Source organism: Chanos chanos, chromosome 4 (assembly GCF_902362185.1).
Source record: "Chanos chanos chromosome 4, fChaCha1.1, whole genome shotgun sequence".
Taxonomy (NCBI): Eukaryota; Metazoa; Chordata; class Actinopteri; order Gonorynchiformes; family Chanidae; genus Chanos; species Chanos chanos.
This window is the reverse complement of record NC_044498.1, coordinates 31,801,505-31,818,863: the sequence shown is the minus strand read 5'-3', so window position 1 is coordinate 31,818,863 and position 17,359 is coordinate 31,801,505. Positions and strand designations below refer to the sequence as shown.

Here is a 17,359-nt window from a genome sequence, read left to right as displayed (position 1 = left end):
AGTCAGTTACGTGCTATTCGAATAAAATACTGCGATGCTAGTTCTCTCTCTCTCTCTCTCTCTCTATCTCTCACACACACACACACACACACACACCTTAATTACATGGTGCATGAAACTATGCAAATATAATGAATGGTGGTGGCTGGTGTAAATGCTTTTTCATGATCTCTCAGCTCATCCTGGTTTGATGGCTTGAGGGCTATATGTACCGCCCACACCGTCACCGACCAACTGCTAACTCGATAGGCGGTGCAATACTCCGCAGCGGAATGTTCAAACAGAACATGGCGGCGGAGAAAGATAACGACGAAAATAAGCCAAATAGAAGGTAGTACGCGGTTATTCCGTCTTTAATGAAACGTTTCCAGTTAATGTAGGAGTTTATGGGTACAAGACTCATTCTAAAGTTACACTAAACATCTAAGTTAGGTCAATTAGTATTCTGACCTTGTAATAAGCTATCAGAATAATCCAGAATTCTGTTTTTAGCATTCCTCTCCTTCAGAGATTTCTAAGAATTGACGGTTTATAATTCTCTGCAGTTTACATATGTGTTCACAAATATCCAGATTTAGTAAAACTTTCATAACATGATCGTTATTCGTTAACCCGGTCAATCAAAAAACGCTTTGTTTGGATTCAGCGCAGTTGTCGAATTTGCTATATAGTTAGCACTACCTGTCTTCAACTAACCTATGTTTGTTAACTTTCGATGCTGGGTTAGATTTGTGAGCAATACACGCCTAAATTGGCTGATGCTAATATTGACGTGCTAGTAATTCAGTTATACAGTCTTGTTTGTTTATCGTTATGCAGTAGGCTGTACAAAAATGTATTTCCTTTCTAACAGGCTCTGTTTGCGTGTTCTCAGAACAGAACTTTAGTTCGCTGTTTGCCACCTTGTTAGTGGAAGGTCGTTTTGTTGCCGAATAGCCATACGGACTGGCGCTGCATTCTCAGCTGGCTACAATAACTTCCCTGTATAGTTTTTTTTCGAATTTGGCAACCAGGTTTATACACAGCAACAGTATAAGTTGTTCGACTCTGTACTGAAATACGTCTTGTGGATTACTTGATTTTTGTACCTTTCAGACCTCTTCTCGGTTTGATCAAATAATGAATTCAGCAAGGCTATAATCATTCCCTGCTACATCTGCTGTCGTCTCTACTGTCATAACGTTTGGGAACAGTATTTTAAAGCGCACTTTCTGTCCGTAGGAGTACTGTCTGCAATATTGTGATCAAGCATGAACCGCATTCCCAAGCACACCCTGTCATTTTCAACCCTGATTTCTTTGTGGAGAAACTGAGACACGAGAAGCCGGACATGTTCACGGAGCTGGTGTTGAGTAATATCACGCGCCTAATCGATCTGCCAGGAGCGGAATTCGCACAGCTGCAGGGAGAGGTCGACCCTAAGCTTCCAACTGCTTCTGGTTTCTTTCGCTCATTCAACTTCTTAAAACGAAAAGGTAACCAAACATTGAGGCAACTCAAACTGATTATTTAACCACACTTTTAGATGCTGACAAGTATGTATTGAAAGGTAAATTGTTATACTAATTTACCATACCTAAAGCTTACCAGCCTACTTAGGCTTTGACATTTCATTATAAGTAGGTTATAGTCATAATTACATTGGATTATATATTCAGTCGGTTTATTCCAGTATTTGTTATCCATGTAATTTAGGGGACTGCCCTTCCATTTGTCATTCTATCTTTCAAACAAATAGTGAATGTTATCTTTTATTTTACTCAAAGCCGGAGTGCATAGCTGATTCTTCGTTTAAAATAAACTTACATTTATTCCAGTCCACATCTGAAATAGTATGTTTTTTTTAATCTATATACACAAAGGCAAAGGAGTTGTATTTGGAGCACCGTTAACTGAAGAAGGAATTGCTCAAATCTACCAACTTATTGAGTACCTTGGGAGAAGTAAGTACTTCATCCACATGTCATCTTGAAATGTTTAAGAGTTGGTTAAAAAGTGTTTTTTATTTATTTTTTGTTATTAAAAAAACTCCATCTTAGCTTTTTATAACCTAGAGGAAGGCCTGACTTATGTCTGTATCTTGTCATAGGCATGAATTCTCAGTCTCATTTCATTTTTTTTGTAAGACACACTCTTGACCTGAAAAAGAGGCCGTAACTAAGTCTGAGCTCACGGTCTATATTCGGAGCGCAGTGATGTCACCGTCACAAAGTGGACAGGGTCTGAATGGCCGTGTTAAATAATTCATGCTAAAGCACTTTGCTCTGCTCCTGTCAGACCTGCATGTGGAGGGTTTGTTCCGCGTGCCGGGCAACAGCCTCAGACAGCAGGCCCTCAGGGAGATGCTCAACAGCGGAGTGGACATTGACCTAGAGACGGGGGACTACCACCCCAATGACGTAGCCTCCGTGCTCAAGGCCTTCCTGGGAGAACTGCCAGAACCTCTGCTGACTCACCGCCATTATCACGCTCATCTTAAAATAGCCGGTACACACACACACACTTGCATGAGGACACCCACTTCATGGTGCCTTTTTTTTTTTTGAACATGTGAAGTTTGTACTTCTTTTGGTTTGGCTGCAGAGAAAATGAATATGACTCCTGTCAAGTTTTGAAGAGTACCATGGAAAATTCTATTTAATATTTTCTGTGGAATATTATATTTTATATCTTAATCATAGCAAAGCTCTTGAAGTCGTACAATAGAATGAAAACAAGGACAAATACTGTCAGTAGGGTTTATATGGCTTTTGTAGCTAATTTGGGTGCCCTGTCTGTTCTGTTCTACAGACCTGACTTTGTTTGATGAGAAGGGTAACAAGACATCATTGCCAGATAAAGATCGTCAGATCGAAGCTTTGCAGCTCCTGCTTACGCTGCTGCCTCCTGTGAATCGCAGTCTTCTCAAACTACTGCTTGACCTGCTGTACCAGACCGCCAAGCAACAAGACAAGAACAAAATGTCTGCTCTCAACCTGGCTCTCATGTTTGCTCCACACATCATCTGGCCAAAAAACGTATGTCCTGGTAAAGAGGTGAAGTCGAGGAGCAGTACGATGCTTGGGGAGTTAGAAACAAAAAAAAAACAAATAAAAACAGTTAGTACACTATAGGTTTACTTGGGTAATACCCCGGCAATGGTCATGTGTTGAGATTCGGGGAGTGGAGCTTACATAAGTTCCTTGTGGTTGGAGTTTTTAAAACTGTTCAATTGAGGATTATAATAAATATATAAACTAATATGTAAGTCCAAACTGCATCCCTCATGGGTATTAAAATTGAGTTATTCTGTGTTGTCTGTCTTCTTGTTTGTGCTCATTTTCTTTGGTTCGTCGGCCAGCTTACAGCGACAGACTTTAGCTCATTAAAAATGAAGCTGCGCTCATACAAATCAGATTGGCTGCTGGCTGCTGCTGAGGACAAGACATTGAATGCAGATGGGATTGTATTCAAATACGCAGCCTGCTTCTCCCTTGCAATTGTGCTGCAAGTTTGTTAGGGTTAGAAGTCGATTTTTCAAACATGGAGGTGTCAATACAATGATGTAATATGATCTTGGTCAGAATTTCTGTCCTCATCCAGCTCTGCAAAGCAGAATTGTTTTGTTTATCTACATGTTTTGACCTTTTTTGGTGTGGTTCTTTTTGCTTTTCCCAGGTCACTGCCAACAATCTACATGACAATATAAATAAACTGAACAACTGCATCGCCTTTCTAATCAAACATTCACAGAAACTTTTTCGGGTGAGAAACAATCCTCTTTTCTTTTTTTCTTTTCTTTTCTTAAGACTTGACCTGTGAGCCAAATGAGCTTGTCTGCCTAATACATTTTCCTGAACAACAGAACATTCTAAATGATGCGTTACCGTAGCGAAAATGTCAAGGCTTCTGTCCCTGTGACAGTTAGCTGAATCAGGCATTTAATTGCAGGCAAATTTCATCGACTCTTATCTTTTTCTATGAATTGAGCTGATTTGCAGCATGACATGATTGTGTCTGTACTCTTCAGACTGAATGAGCTTTACTTTTGAATACAATTCACTCTGAAGTGACTCAGGGTTTTGCACCCTAGCACACTCGACATGACGTTCTTTCCTGTCTCCCGTCCTGTTTGCAGGTGTAGCTTTTTTCCATTGGCACCTATAACAAGCAGATATGTGTGAATTTGCATGTGAATAGAGTGTGCTGCTGTCTGACCTTTTGAAAAACTCTCACAGAGAGGGGAGTTGTTATCATCCAATCAGTTGTGTGAACCTGACACTCAGTGACTTATTTGGTCCTTTTTTTCCTTTCTTTTTTTTTTCACCTCCCCTCCATGAGCACTCCATCACTTTGAAAGACATTGTTAACTGTGGTCAAGTAATAGACTCATCAGTGTATCATAATCAGTGAGTTCAGCTGTTTGTGTGTCTCTCATGAAACATGTAAGCCCATTTGCATAAATGCTGTTTGTTTTCTGAAAACATGACTTGTGAAATGTGATTTTGTAATTTGTGTGTATTGTCTCTCTGTAGGCGCCAGTTTACATCAATGAATACGCACACAGGCATTACGCGAAATCGGGCACCCTCCTGTCAAAGGTCAGCATTAGTTTTTAATTGTTTAAAATGTCTGCTGGTTTTGCTTGTACCATTAGGTAATTGAAAAAGAAGGTCAGTGCTTGTGCATGTATTCATATCCAACCAAGCTTTGTTTATTTGATTGATCTGTAAAGGGCATTAGACAATTATCAGTGTATCAAAGGAGTAGTGGACAAAACATCTATAAATACAAAGATAGATAAGATATCCTGATTAGTAGATCTCTTGTTTAAAGCAGAAAGTGATGACATTCAGTTAGTTTGTTTGTTTGCATGCAGGATTTGGAGTTGTGGAGCTGGGTTTTGAATGTTTTGTAACTTGCACTCTGTGAAGTAACAGAATGAGCTATTGTACACGTTTGTTTTCCCACAGGATGACATGGAGCTGCGTGGAGCAGTCAGCCATGGCTTGCAGTCGTTTAAGAGGAGCTGTGAGGAGGCTGCAGACGGCAGCAGCCAGGAGCACACTCAGGAGGCTCTGAGAGAACTCTTCCAGCACGTTAACAACATGCCTGAGTCGGCCAAAAAAAAGAGGCTTATTCGACAGGTAACGGCTCTCGCAGTGTTAAGGCTGATTTATACTTCTGCGTAGGCTCTACGCAAAGCCAAAGCATTTATACTTTGCGTTGATGAGTCTGCGACGCTCTGTAATCGCCAAAACGCTAGTTTGCGGTGGGATTTCTGTGCCACTTTTTCGAGTTCTTCGTGCATTACAAACGATGGGTAGTTACGTTTCTGCGGAGGTGCGTGTCAGCCTACAGCGTTGGGTATGCGGCTACGCAGAGCCTACACCCTGCCTACGGCGTAGATTTGACACAGAAGTATAAATTGGCCTTTAGCCCCTCCCCTCAAAAAAAGAAGTATGTAATTTAGCAAGCCTGTGACAAACATAGTTTCAGACAGCTTATGGACAATGAGCATGTTATGAATCTTTGCATGGGTTTGTCACCCGGTCCTTTTTCTGTTTGTAGCTCAGTTCTACGTCTGATCAGTGATCACTGCCTTTCCGATGTACCATTGCTGTAGGTTTTCTGTTTAAGGGAAGAGGGAGATGGTAGAAGTTATCTGTACATGGGGGAAAAAGATGACTTATTGATTACTATGTGCTTGGTTCTATTTCACTATTTGCCCTTTAACCCTCTAAGTAGAATTTCTGTTTTCGTAGTTTAATAAACAGGGCACCCCAGGAACTCCAGTCCATGAGAGTCCATCACCTTTCAACAGGAACCATCAGCGCTCACGTTCTTTTGGAGGACTGATCAAGGTCTGTATTCAGATATATTTACTGTCATTTTGATTGTAAAGTGGTAGTGCAAGCCTGCTTTCTTTGTTTTTTGTTTTTTTTTATTGCGAGCATTTCTGTATGTTTGTATAGACACTGCCACATTCTTAGGTTTGCCTCCTCTTTCCTTAAACAGAAACTGCTTAATCAGGCGCAGTACTACGTGTTGCAACAACTGTTCACATCAAGTGAGCAGCAGGCATCTGGGGTTTATGGTGATGTGCAGTTCAGGAGGAGAATAGGCTAACTGAAAGATTTAAATAATTTTTAATGATCTCATGGTGCTTTGTGTCAGGTGATATATTGTGAGTCTGTCAGAAAGAGCAGTCCTGATCTGCTTTTACATTCACACCTCTGTTCACGTTTAATCGTTTTGCAGTCGCTTTTGTCCAGAGCAACATGGTGGTGTTGTTTTCACATACAGCAGTGCCACTGATGTATCCAGAATGGTCCAGAAGAAAAGCGTCCAACTGGCATGACTTGTGCAGAGAAACAGACTGATCACAGTCAGTGAACCAGCAGTTGAAAACAGCTCTGTTACTGAGAGAAGCATATCAAAACTCAGAACATGTCACTCATTTACCCTGTCACAGACTGCTATATACCAGCTAATCACCTTACCAGGCTCTGCTGAACAGCCAATCAAATTGCCGCCAAGTGCCTGCATGGAGAGGGCAAGACAGCGGACACACCAAACAATACATGCATGTTTATTAAGGAATCATGCCACCCTTTGCTCTGAGAGTTGCCCCAGCTTTTCTTGGAGCACTGATTAAGTGTTTCAGATAGGAAACTCAGAAAGGAAAGTCTACTTCTTCTTAAAGAGGTGGAACAGAGCTGAAAATGTACTTCACACTCTTTGTCCCAGCGGTTCTCATAAGAGTTCACTGATGTTTATGTTTTAGTGCACTTGAGTGTGGTGGTAAAAGATGAGACTTTATCCTGGTGTTGATGAAATAACCCATGAATCTGTGTTTAGATTAAAGACATATTTCATCAACAGCAGGATGAAGTTCTCATTATCACTTTGGAGTAGAGACTCATTAGCACTTTGGAACATAAAAACATCTGGATGATACCATGACCTTAAATGGCTTTGTGTCTGTTAGCAGTAACTTGGCTTTGCAGAGTTCTGACATACTAACTCCCATGTGAGGGATTCCTGTACCATAGCAGATCCACTTCCATGTTTTACCGGTGTTAGCAGACAATGCAGGTTATCCGCTTCCCTTTTTACCCCCCAAAGATATACAGACGGGTGACAAATTAAAGGAAAAACCTGAATGAATGACTGGAGAAACAACGAATGCAGATGCCTCCATACAGGTGTAGTGCATGGTCCATCCAATGGTCACCTATGGTCCACATCCAGTCATGCTCTGCAGCATGAGTAAAAATGCTGAGCAGGCCCAGTTGGTCGTGATTTCGGACCAAGATGGCAAGAGGAAAAGATCTAAGTGACTTACTGACCGATACTGACTCAGATAGCTGGATTGGGTATCGGTGCCATGGGGCCGATCTGTTCAGTTCAATTCTATGTTAACGTCTACGTGCGCCTGTAGACCCGTACATTTTGCCTAGAAGGAGAGCTAACATAGCATGGAGGGAGCTAATAACGGGTCGGCAGTTTGGAGGGATTTCACGCTTAAGTTTAGTTAAGTTTCAGTGACACACTGTGAACAGTGAGCAGTGAATTTGTCCTCTGCATTTAACCCATCCAACACACCAGTAGTGAACACACACACCAGACGCAGGAGCAGTGGGCAGTCTTCCTTGGTGAGCGCCCGGGGAGCATTGGGGTTAAGTGCCTTGCACACAGCCATGGAAGTTGGGCGTGGGAATCGAACCGGCAACTCTCCAGTCACAAGCCCGGTTCTGCAAAGCCAATGTTTCGAGGGGTGGTGGTAGCACTGCAAAATATAACACAACCAACTTAAACAAGCATGTCTAGAAGCATCTTGCCAAAGAACGCGACGAGTTCAACCAAACAAAAAAGGGGACACCGCTTGCTCTGGGTCATTGATAAACGTTGCCATAACAACAGATACGTTAATATGTATGCAACTGAATTTATTGGCTAAAAGTTTTTTCCCCCTCAGTCAGTAGGTTAGACGAGAACCGAATTCTCCCAACAAATTTATTCATATTTTTAAAAACAAAATCCTGGAAAACATTGGGTGGGACAAACACCTTTTTCTTGAATATTGGGAGGGATGGGTCCCACCCATCCCTGCATGAGTTATGCCTATGGACAATTCAAAGAAGCAGTGAACTTTGTCAGGGGGATTGCAAAGACGCAAGAAAGTTCCCAGCGATAGTGTGAAAGTGACAAAAATAACAGAAAAGGTTCTCAAATTCATTGTTCTGGATGAGCAACCCCTGGCAGTCATTGAATTCAGTAAATTTATACATATGCATTTGTTACATTTTGTTTTACAAAGTTAGGAAAGCAATGTTTAATTCAAGCCTGATGCTCCCTTACACATAAAAGAATGATCCCAGTCTCTTCCACACAGTGAGGTATAAAGCTTATTAATTAAACAGTGATATCAGATCGGTACTGGGTGATACCTTCGGCTGATACCCAAAGCTGAGGTGTCGGAATCGGTATCGGGACTGAGAAAGTCGGACCGGTACATCCCTAATAGGAACCGTGACTGAAGTGACATCTGCATTTAGATCTGTGGGAAAGACATCAGTAAATAGAATTGGAAATTGTGGTCGCCAGCGCACATTTGATGACTGTGATGCTCGTGCATTAGTGCGATATGTAAGGAAAAATAGAAGAGCAAGTCTTCCTCAGGTGACTGAGAATGTCAATGCAGGATATGATCAGACTGTGTCAGCAAGAACGGTCTATCGACAATTACATAGAGAGGGATATTATAGTCGGGTTGCAGTGCATAAACCCCTCATTACAAAGATGAATGCACATTTGAGAGCTCAGTGGTGCGGTCCAACTGAGAGATTTTGGACCAATGTGTTAGACAGCGCTCTCCACCACCATTGTCAAAACACCAAATGAGGGAATATCTTTTTCGGAAGAACGGTGTTCCATCCCTCCAGTAGAGTTCCAGAGACTTGTAGAATCTATGCCAAGGCACATTGAAGCTGTTCTGGCGGCTCATGGTGGCCCAAAACCTTATTAAGACACTTTATGTTGTTTTTTCCTTTAATTTGTCACCCGTCTATATCAGTGTGGATCATCAAAATTTACTCTGCTGTTCTTAAATAGTGTAGATGAATCAGAGACACAAAGGAAGCCTGATTTAGAATTCCAAAGGTCTGCTGTCTCTGCAGTCAGGGCTCACTTAGGTTAATAAAAAACAGCGATTGTGTGCACTGAGAGAAAATCTGTGAGCATTTCCACTAAATCATGATAAAAACAGGCCCTCGGCTCGAAATTACACTTATTTCCTCAGACTTAATGATAAAAAAAACACATTATTCAAATCCAGATCTCACATAGATTTCCAGCCCAAATACACGATGTGTGTTTATTTATACTTTATATATGTGAACCTACCAAACATGGCTGGCTAGTCTTTATCTTAGCCAGTTACATATTTGACACTGTTAGCACTGAGCTTATATTACCACCACTTGTTCATTTGTAGATCAGTGACACTGAAGAGTGTGAGAAATATGAGGTCAGTAGAACCCTCCAGTACTACACAGTAATCCACTGCCCCTGACTGCACATTCTAAGTAGAGTTGTGTTCGTAAAACTTGTATAATACTATGCATGTACGTTATTTTTTCTTTGGCAGAGTGAAAGTCCCAACAGTATTAATTTTTTGTAACACTGTGTGTGTGTACTCACTCACATATAGAACATTGCGTTAGATATGATGTATTTGAATGATTATTGATTTACACACTGCCTGGCCAAAAAAAAGTCGCACTCTCTAATATTTTGTTGGATCGCCTTTAACTTTGATTACGGCGTGCATTCACCATGGCATTTTTTCGACAAACTTATGCAATGTCACAGCATTTATTTCCGTCCAGAGTTGCATTAATTTTTGGCCGAGATTTTCTTGACGACAGGAGGGTTGAACCACTCCGTAAAGTCTTCTCCAGCACAAGACTTTCAGTGGGGTTAAGGTCAGGACTCTGTGGTGGCCAATTCATGTGTGAAAATGATTCCTCATGCTCCCCGAACCACTCTTTCCCAATTTGAGCCCGATGAATCTTGGCATTGTCGTCCTGAAATATGCAGGTGCCATCAGAGAAGAAAAAAATCCACTGATGTGATTACCTGGTCATTCAGTACATTCAAGTACTCAGTTGACTTCCTTTTATTGCCACATAACGTTGCTGAGCCTAGACCTGACCAACTGAAGCAACCCCAGATCACAACGCTGCTTCCAGAGGCTCCAAATCCAAATGGCGACCAGTGGGGGTTTTTTTGTCACGTTTTAATGCCTCACATTCCTCAGAGTTTTGCATTTTTGTGAAACAGAGAAAGGTGTTGGGAAACCAGTTTACGGCAGAGAAGGCTGGGACAGTGATGAGCCAGCCTAAAGAGAGAACCAAAGAAACTGTGAGTGCCAGTCATGCCTCAGTCTGAGAGTATACCTTATGCACACACACACATGCTACACAATGCCACCAGTTACTGTCTGGAGTGTTTTCTGTGTGACTGTTTAGCTGTAGTAACTGAGTTATCTAACTAAGGTACATGAAGCAAAAATGCCAGGGGGAAAAAAACAAAGCATCTCTGTGTTTTTTTGTAAACACCATAGTCTCCCTGCAATGGACTGGCAACCTGTCCAGGGTGTTTCCCCACCTTTCGCTCAGTGAGTGCTGGGATTAGCTCTAGCATGGCTTAGAAAATGAATGAATGAATGAACACTATAGTCTAGAGCTCATTCTCCACCTTTGTAAATCCCCTACTCCCCCTCTGAACCATGGTAGAGGTATTTGCCTGTGACGTGTACCCTTGGCATTAATGGTATCATTGTGGTCTTCTTTTGTGGCAGGTCTCCTCATCTCAGAGAAAAGTCTGTCTGTCACCCACCCTGCAGCCTGACGTCTAAGGAACCGCACAGGGTCCGCTCACCTTATTTATTCATACAGGTTTTTATGGTTATGACCATGGTGATGTTCCAGAGGTTAGCGCTCATGGGGAGAGATGTTAACAAACCAAAGTGTGAGAGAATGTCCTTAAATCCTATGCAGGTGCGATTTTTTTTTACCCAAAACAATGTGACAATCATTTACTCTCACTGTATTTTAGTAAGTTTCATTGTATTTGTGAGTCTTAAAAGATGTGAATTTATTTTTTTCTCCTTCCACATGATGAAACCTCAACAGGCTGTGCTTTTTTGTAGAGTGGTTTGTTTTTACTCGTGTGGTTATGAGCAAATGCATTATATGTCTAAGATAAATGCTTTATGGGTCAGTGAATATGACATTTTGATTTGTTTGTGACTGTTGCATATTACCTCCTTTTTTTGTCGTAACTTTATTATTGAAAGCGTTCATTCCTTCCCCCCATGACATTTTTTAGTTTTTGGGAGTTACGGTATGCTTGGGAAACATCAACACGTGGTCTCTACTCATTTTTGATGGAAAAGCAAAGTTGGTTTGGAATTGGGTTTTTATCCTGGTTTTTAATATTTTTTGGTTTTAAAATATCTTGTGATGCTGGGTTTCTTTTTTGTGTGACAGATGAGAAATTCATTACATTCAGATAGAACTTGAACTTTACAGTTTCCATAGGACCTGAAAAAAAACATGAATATGCCTAGAAAATAATTAGAATAAATCATTCTTTAGGTAATGTGTAAACTTTCAGACACATTAAAAATGTGTGTTTTGGTCCCTTTAGGGAAAGCAATGAAACAGTGAACCTTTTAGAGCCAGGAATAACTTATGTTTTTACTTGCTTCAGTCTGTTTTAATGTGCATAATTCTTGTGAAGTTTCGTTCACCCTGTCAGCTGCTTATTGTCACCTTACACTTTATTGCTCTAATAACCCTGGTTTTTCTGATGGCTTATTCATAGCTTAAATGTTTTTTTGTTTTGTTTTGTTTTGTTTTTAAATCTTTTTTTAATGTGAAGCTTTCATTCAGTTTTGTACTATATAATCTGAAATGCAATATTTATTCCCTCTACACTTTTGGTGTATTTGTTTGTGTTTGGTCTTTATTTTTACTCTGATGATGCTGTCTATAGTGTAGAAATAACCGGTTTCATTACTGCAGTCTCACCGATGAAACCGATATCTTTCATTTAAAAGGGGGAGGGATTGAAACTGTTTGTACATTTGAAATTACAGCATTGTAACTGAGTATGATGGAACTCACTGGAAACTGTTCATTGGCAGAGCATTGGGCTTTGGCTGTCACATTTTTGTCTAATTTTTTTTTTTTGTTACACTTGAAACAAGAACATTTTGAAACTGTTGGACTTTTCGTCAGTGTGATATGTTTTTGAGACTGTGTAATATTCCATCCAATATTCCTATCCTCAGCCTCATTAGCACAAATGAAATATTTGTGATATTTATTCATCAAAACAAGGACAACAGAAGCTCAAAAGGCACATTTAATGCTTTTAAAGTGTGAAACCAGCGAAGATAAGTTATAAAACATGACGTTTAACATGAATGGGTCCTCTCACACCTCTTTCTTTCTGTTAGTTTTCATTTACAGCACATCTAATGTGAGGTCTTGCTGCGTTTTAAATTATTTGAATTTATATAAGCAGTATAAGAAGCAATACCAGTAATGACCACAAGGGGAAGCATTGTAGAAGGAAAGGCTCTTCTGTCGGTTCAAGTAGAACTTAAACACGCATACACAAAAACTCTCATACGTATTCAGCAAGAGTCTTTACCTTCAATGTCTCATTTTTATCGCCATAAATGCTGAACATCAGCTGTCATGTGAAACATTAGTCATTCTTTCTTTTTTTTTTTTTTTGGACTGAGCACCAAACCATATTTGTATGTAACTTTTAATTTAATTATATATATTCAGCTTTCACTGCTGTTGGTACAGCTTATGTTTCTACTTTTTGTAAGCTACAGAACTGAGGAGAATGGTCTCTGAAACATTGGTGATGTGAAGCAGCTCTGCTTTGTATGAGGCAAACCAAGAACCTTAACAATGTTAAGGAATGTCACAGTGTATCATTATGACATTTTTGCTTGGTTTTGCAAATGCGTGGTTTGTTTGTGTGTCTCTGTTTTGTGGACACCCAAAAATAAGCCTGTCCTTTTTTATCCTTAGCTATTCTAAATTTACAGTTGTCTAAATGTCTGTGTTTGAGGCAGTATAGCTTTGTTGCATATTTAAAAAAAAGACCGGGGTTGGTGGAGATACAGGAAGAGCGCAGTAACCAGATGGTACTGGGTTCAGTTTTAGAGTTTGATGGTTGCCTGCTGATATACTCTTCACTAAGGCATTACACCCCAAAATTACATCAGGGACAATGCAACCTTGGAAAAAAAAACTGTTTAGATACAGAAAAATTATTTTTGGAGTAATTAAGTAAACATGAATGAATGTTGTAGACAGGACTAACAGACTGTCAGGTATTTACAGATTGCTTATGGTAGCTCAATGCTTTTAAGAATATACTGGGTTTTATTTATTAATAAAAAAAGACAAACTTAGTTTACCACACTGTGTATAATAACAAATGAATAGTACCCTTTAACCAAAGCAAACTGTAACTGAATACATTTTAACCTGAGACCGCATGGTTTAATCACACAAAACCAGGCTGTAAACTCTCCAGTGGTATTTTATGTCCTTTATGTAGTGTAGAGAAGGAAGAAATTGTGAATGAAAATCTATAAGAAAATCTTAATTTTTGACTCAAGAAAATATAAAAAATACCGTTACACATTACAAGTCACTACTGCTGCTACTATACTTTTAGTTTTCTTTTTAAAATGTCAGTTTATAGACCTTTATATGTATGTATATATATACGTGCACATTCACATGAAAAAAAAAACAGTTCTTGTTCTCTTTGCATAGACCTGAACTCTGTAAAACACTTGTGTGCTGACTGACAGAGCACTGCCTGTTGAACATGCGGTTTCTGTAGTACAGTTTCATTATACTCCACCTCTCAGAGGGGGAAGAAAAAGGCAAACACAGTTGGTGTGTTCATTTTTATGGCTCTCTCTGAAAGAGATGGCATGACTGCCCCATTACTGTTAAATGCTATGGTCTGCTCTTTAATCAAAGTATCATGCAGAGATGATCTACTCATTTCTGACATTTTTACTGGACCAGATGGAATGCTCTCTGAAGGGAGTGTGTGTTTCACTTAAGGAGGGGGAAAAAAAGAAGGTATACTCGCACTTTTTTTCAGCCTGGGTTTATTTTGTATGTTCTAGTGTTTGTTATAATGCTCAGTTTGGCTTTCAAGGTCTGCTCTGAACTTCGCCGGAGTGTTTATGTTGAGGTTTTGTTTCATAGGAAAAAATCAAGTGAATAATCTCACACAAATGAGCCCTGCGTGAGGAAGCGTGTCTAGCTCAGACTGAAGAATAAAAGGGAGGTGTTTATTTCACTGTGTGGAGAATTTGAAACTGGGCTGTGGGCTGAGTCCATAAAACCACTATTACTAAAGCTAAACCTATGAACCCTTCTGTCACACCCCCCACCCCCCTCCTGTAAATAAAACAAATAGAGAGGTGTTAAAACTAACTGGTACAACGCTTTGACAAGACCACCAAAAGACACTGTGACTGAGAGGCTTTTATGATTAAATAGCTGGAAAAATTAAATTTCCACAATATGAAAGAAAAGTACAAAAAGAAAATGCTGAGACACTTTGATTAATGTGTGGTTTCTTGCAGTATCAGTGACTTGCGTGTTTTTTTTCTCCTCTCTTTCTTTTGAACAGTATTTCATGGTCTCCACTTTGTGTAACACTCCATTTTCAAGGCAGTCTTACATCTGCTTAGTTAGTTAAATATCAGTGATGGATCGCGGTTAATTAATTTTTTTCTTTTCCTTTGGGCAGTCTGTTACTGATGTGCTTTCTCCTGGAACATGGGACTGATGTACACCTTACATTAGTCATGTAATATTAAAAGATACTTTTACTCCCTGCAGTGTAGAATAAACAAACTGTCTTCCTAAAAGCTAGGGGCCACGCAGACGTACTCTATCTATATTTGCTCTGCGTGTTGTTACAGTTATGTTGCCTATTAACTATTGAAAATGAGTGAGAAAACCTTTCTAGTTGCTGGTGTGTGTCCCTGAAGGAGTCTTCCCTGTCACAAGATACACTCTGCAGCACTAAACCTGGCTCAGCCAGACGTTGCTGTCTGCTAACATGCTGCATACCTGCTGTGTGTGTGTGTGAACACCCGCATGCATGCTTTGCACAACTCGTGTTTTCACAATGATTCTGTCTCTCCCTGTAACAGACACACCACGCGCAACTCTCACGCCCTTGTACATGGTTATATATAATGCTCCTCTCTGCTTTGGGAGCAGAATGGAGTCCCTTGGCTGTCCCAGCGAACTGTCTACCACTGGAGAGACCCTAAGCACCAGGTCCTTTTGTGCTGCTGGTGCCTGGGGACAGGGCTATGCTATGCCACGAATAGAGGTGACTGCGTTTTGGTCTGCGGGGGATGCCGTGAACCTGGACGAGTGCCTGAGAGAATAAGAGGGAGTTCAGGCAGGGTTCTGGGAGGTGGGGGGGTGGGAGGGAGGGGACTTGGTGGGGGTTTGGAAAGGAGGAGGGTTGGGGGTTGAGTGGGAGGAGCCAGTGAGCTGCTATTTGTAGATCCTTGTGATGGATGACTGCTGTGTGTGTATGTGAGTGTAGTGTGTGTGTGTGTGTAGTGTGTGTGTGTGTGTGAGAGAGAGAGAGAGAGAGAGAGACGGCTTTTTTTTTTTTCTTTTTGCTGTTCCCTTATTCCCTTCTCTACAGGCAGGCAGAAGAGGGCTGGATTGTAAAGGAGAAAGACGTAGGCACAGAACACTACACAAGAGAAGCAACTCCAGAAAGAGAGGGAGTTTTGTTTTTTTTTTTTTTTAGGAAGTGAAGAGAGAAAAGAGAGGACAAACTTCTCACAATAATCAAACGGGAAAAGACTATCCACATCTAAAGCATTCATTTACAAACCCCCAGGACAAAAAGATCATTTTTTTTCTCTCTCTCTCTCTTTTTTTTTTTGCTATTTCTTTTTCTTTTTCTCTGCTGTGCATGTTTTTTTGTTTTGTTTTTTAAATTGATTTATTTGTCAGTGCTTGGAGAGTGGTTGTTGAGAGCAGCAGCGAGCTGGTTACTGTAGAGGAGCACCAGGGAGAAGCGAGACTGTTTGAGAGCTGACTGACGAGAGTGAGGACCATGCTGAGGAGGGGAAACACTAAGGGGTCTGGAGTCAGCTTGGCCAGGGCATGCTGCTTGGTTCTGCTGTGGGGTGCCCTGTTCTCGGGCTACGCCAGCGCATGCCCTGCCCTCTGCACCTGCAGTGGCACCACGGTGGACTGCCACGGACTGGGGCTCAAAACCATGCCCAGGAATATCCCCAGGAACACGGAACGACTGTGAGTAGTACCCTGAGCTCTCTCCCTGTCTGTCCATCCCTCTGTGTGTGTGTGTGAGGCTAGTATGGGGAGAACAATGGCTCTGTTTCTCACCAGTGGTATCCCAGGCAGGTAGAAGTAAGAGTGAGCTGCAGAGAGAAGTAGAACAGCTGTGCACATGTGAGTGTAATTTACATACCTGCTGTTGTATGTTTTCATACATTTTTCTGGCAATAGACAGGACCTGTGCTTTAGCCTAGCTTGTAATGTCAAACACCTACTATTCGTATCCTCAAGGAAACAAGGAAATTGACAAGCATTAGTTTTACCATGCATGTTTCGTCAAGTTCATTAAAGTGATTGCAGCATTAGGAAATTGTATGTCTAGGAATTTTAATTGAAAAAGAGATCAGTTTGATTTACTTTTTTTCATTTCTAGTGTTTTAGAAAGTACATCTAACCCACATTGCAGAAAGAAAGTAAAAGGATTCTTCCTCTACATGGGAAGTAGTCTATACAGACAGTTCTCTGTAACACACAGTGCTTTTGATTGGCTGTTGTGCTCAGAACCACACTCTCCCAAACTGTTAAATCATGGAGAAAATTGAGTAAATCTCTTCCTTAAGTGTGACGAGCGAGCGAGTCTCCCTAGCAGCTGTGAGCAGGATGCTTTGCTCAAGAGTGAAGTTTTTTTTTTTCTTTCTCTCTTGTTTTTTTTTAAATATTATTTAAAATATTCATCCCGCAATCAGTTATGAGTAGCGTTAGGGAAATAGATTGTTCTATTTCAGGTTTAGAATACTTTGAATGAATAATACATGGGTCAGAGCAGTGAGGAAGGCGGCTGGTTTCAGAGCCATCTCCTCTGGAGAGAGAGAAAGAGAGAGAGAGTTGAATATTTCATACATTTTGGGTTAATTTGTAAGAGTACCTTAAGGAGGAGGACCTAATTTGGATCTCATTGTACTTTCCCATGCCTGTCA

General features: G+C 40.7%; 2 protein-coding genes across 2 annotated transcripts in view; both read left to right on the top strand.

Moving 5' to 3' along the window:
- The first annotated feature begins 287 nt into the window (after positions 1 to 287).
- LOC115810313 (rho GTPase-activating protein 19-like) lies at positions 288 to 10,903 on the top strand. The gene is made up of 11 exons (XM_030772239.1): positions 288 to 331; positions 1,222 to 1,475; positions 1,863 to 1,943; positions 2,278 to 2,487; positions 2,791 to 3,017; positions 3,658 to 3,744; positions 4,515 to 4,580; positions 4,953 to 5,126; positions 5,745 to 5,843; positions 10,327 to 10,407; positions 10,847 to 10,903. Exons 1-11 carry the CDS (start codon positions 288 to 290, stop codon positions 10,901 to 10,903), a joined length of 1,380 nt encoding a protein of 459 aa, XP_030628099.1.
- Positions 10,904 to 16,197: 5,294 nt separating this feature from the next.
- slit1a (slit homolog 1a (Drosophila)) overlaps positions 16,198 to 17,359 on the top strand; it is an 89,234-nt gene continuing 88,072 nt past the window's right edge. Inside the window, exon 1 of the mRNA XM_030772238.1 lies at positions 16,198 to 16,397. Coding sequence (XP_030628098.1) covers positions 16,198 to 16,397 — 200 coding nt within the window. The remainder of the gene's footprint in view (positions 16,398 to 17,359) is intronic.

What these genes read in the sequence shown, in the direction of transcription:
- LOC115810313 (XM_030772239.1), top strand. Translation starts at nt 288, where the DNA reads ATGGCGGCGGAGAAAGATAACGACGAAAATAAGCCAAATAGAAG. An exon ending in GAAAATAAGCCAAATAGAAG is followed by an intron (nt 332 to 1,221) that starts GTAGTACGCGGT and finishes TTCTGTCCGTAG; the next exon opens with GAGTACTGTCTGCAATATTG. An exon ending in AAAAGAGGCTTATTCGACAG is followed by an intron (nt 5,127 to 5,744) that starts GTAACGGCTCTC and finishes CTGTTTTCGTAG; the next exon opens with TTTAATAAACAGGGCACCCC.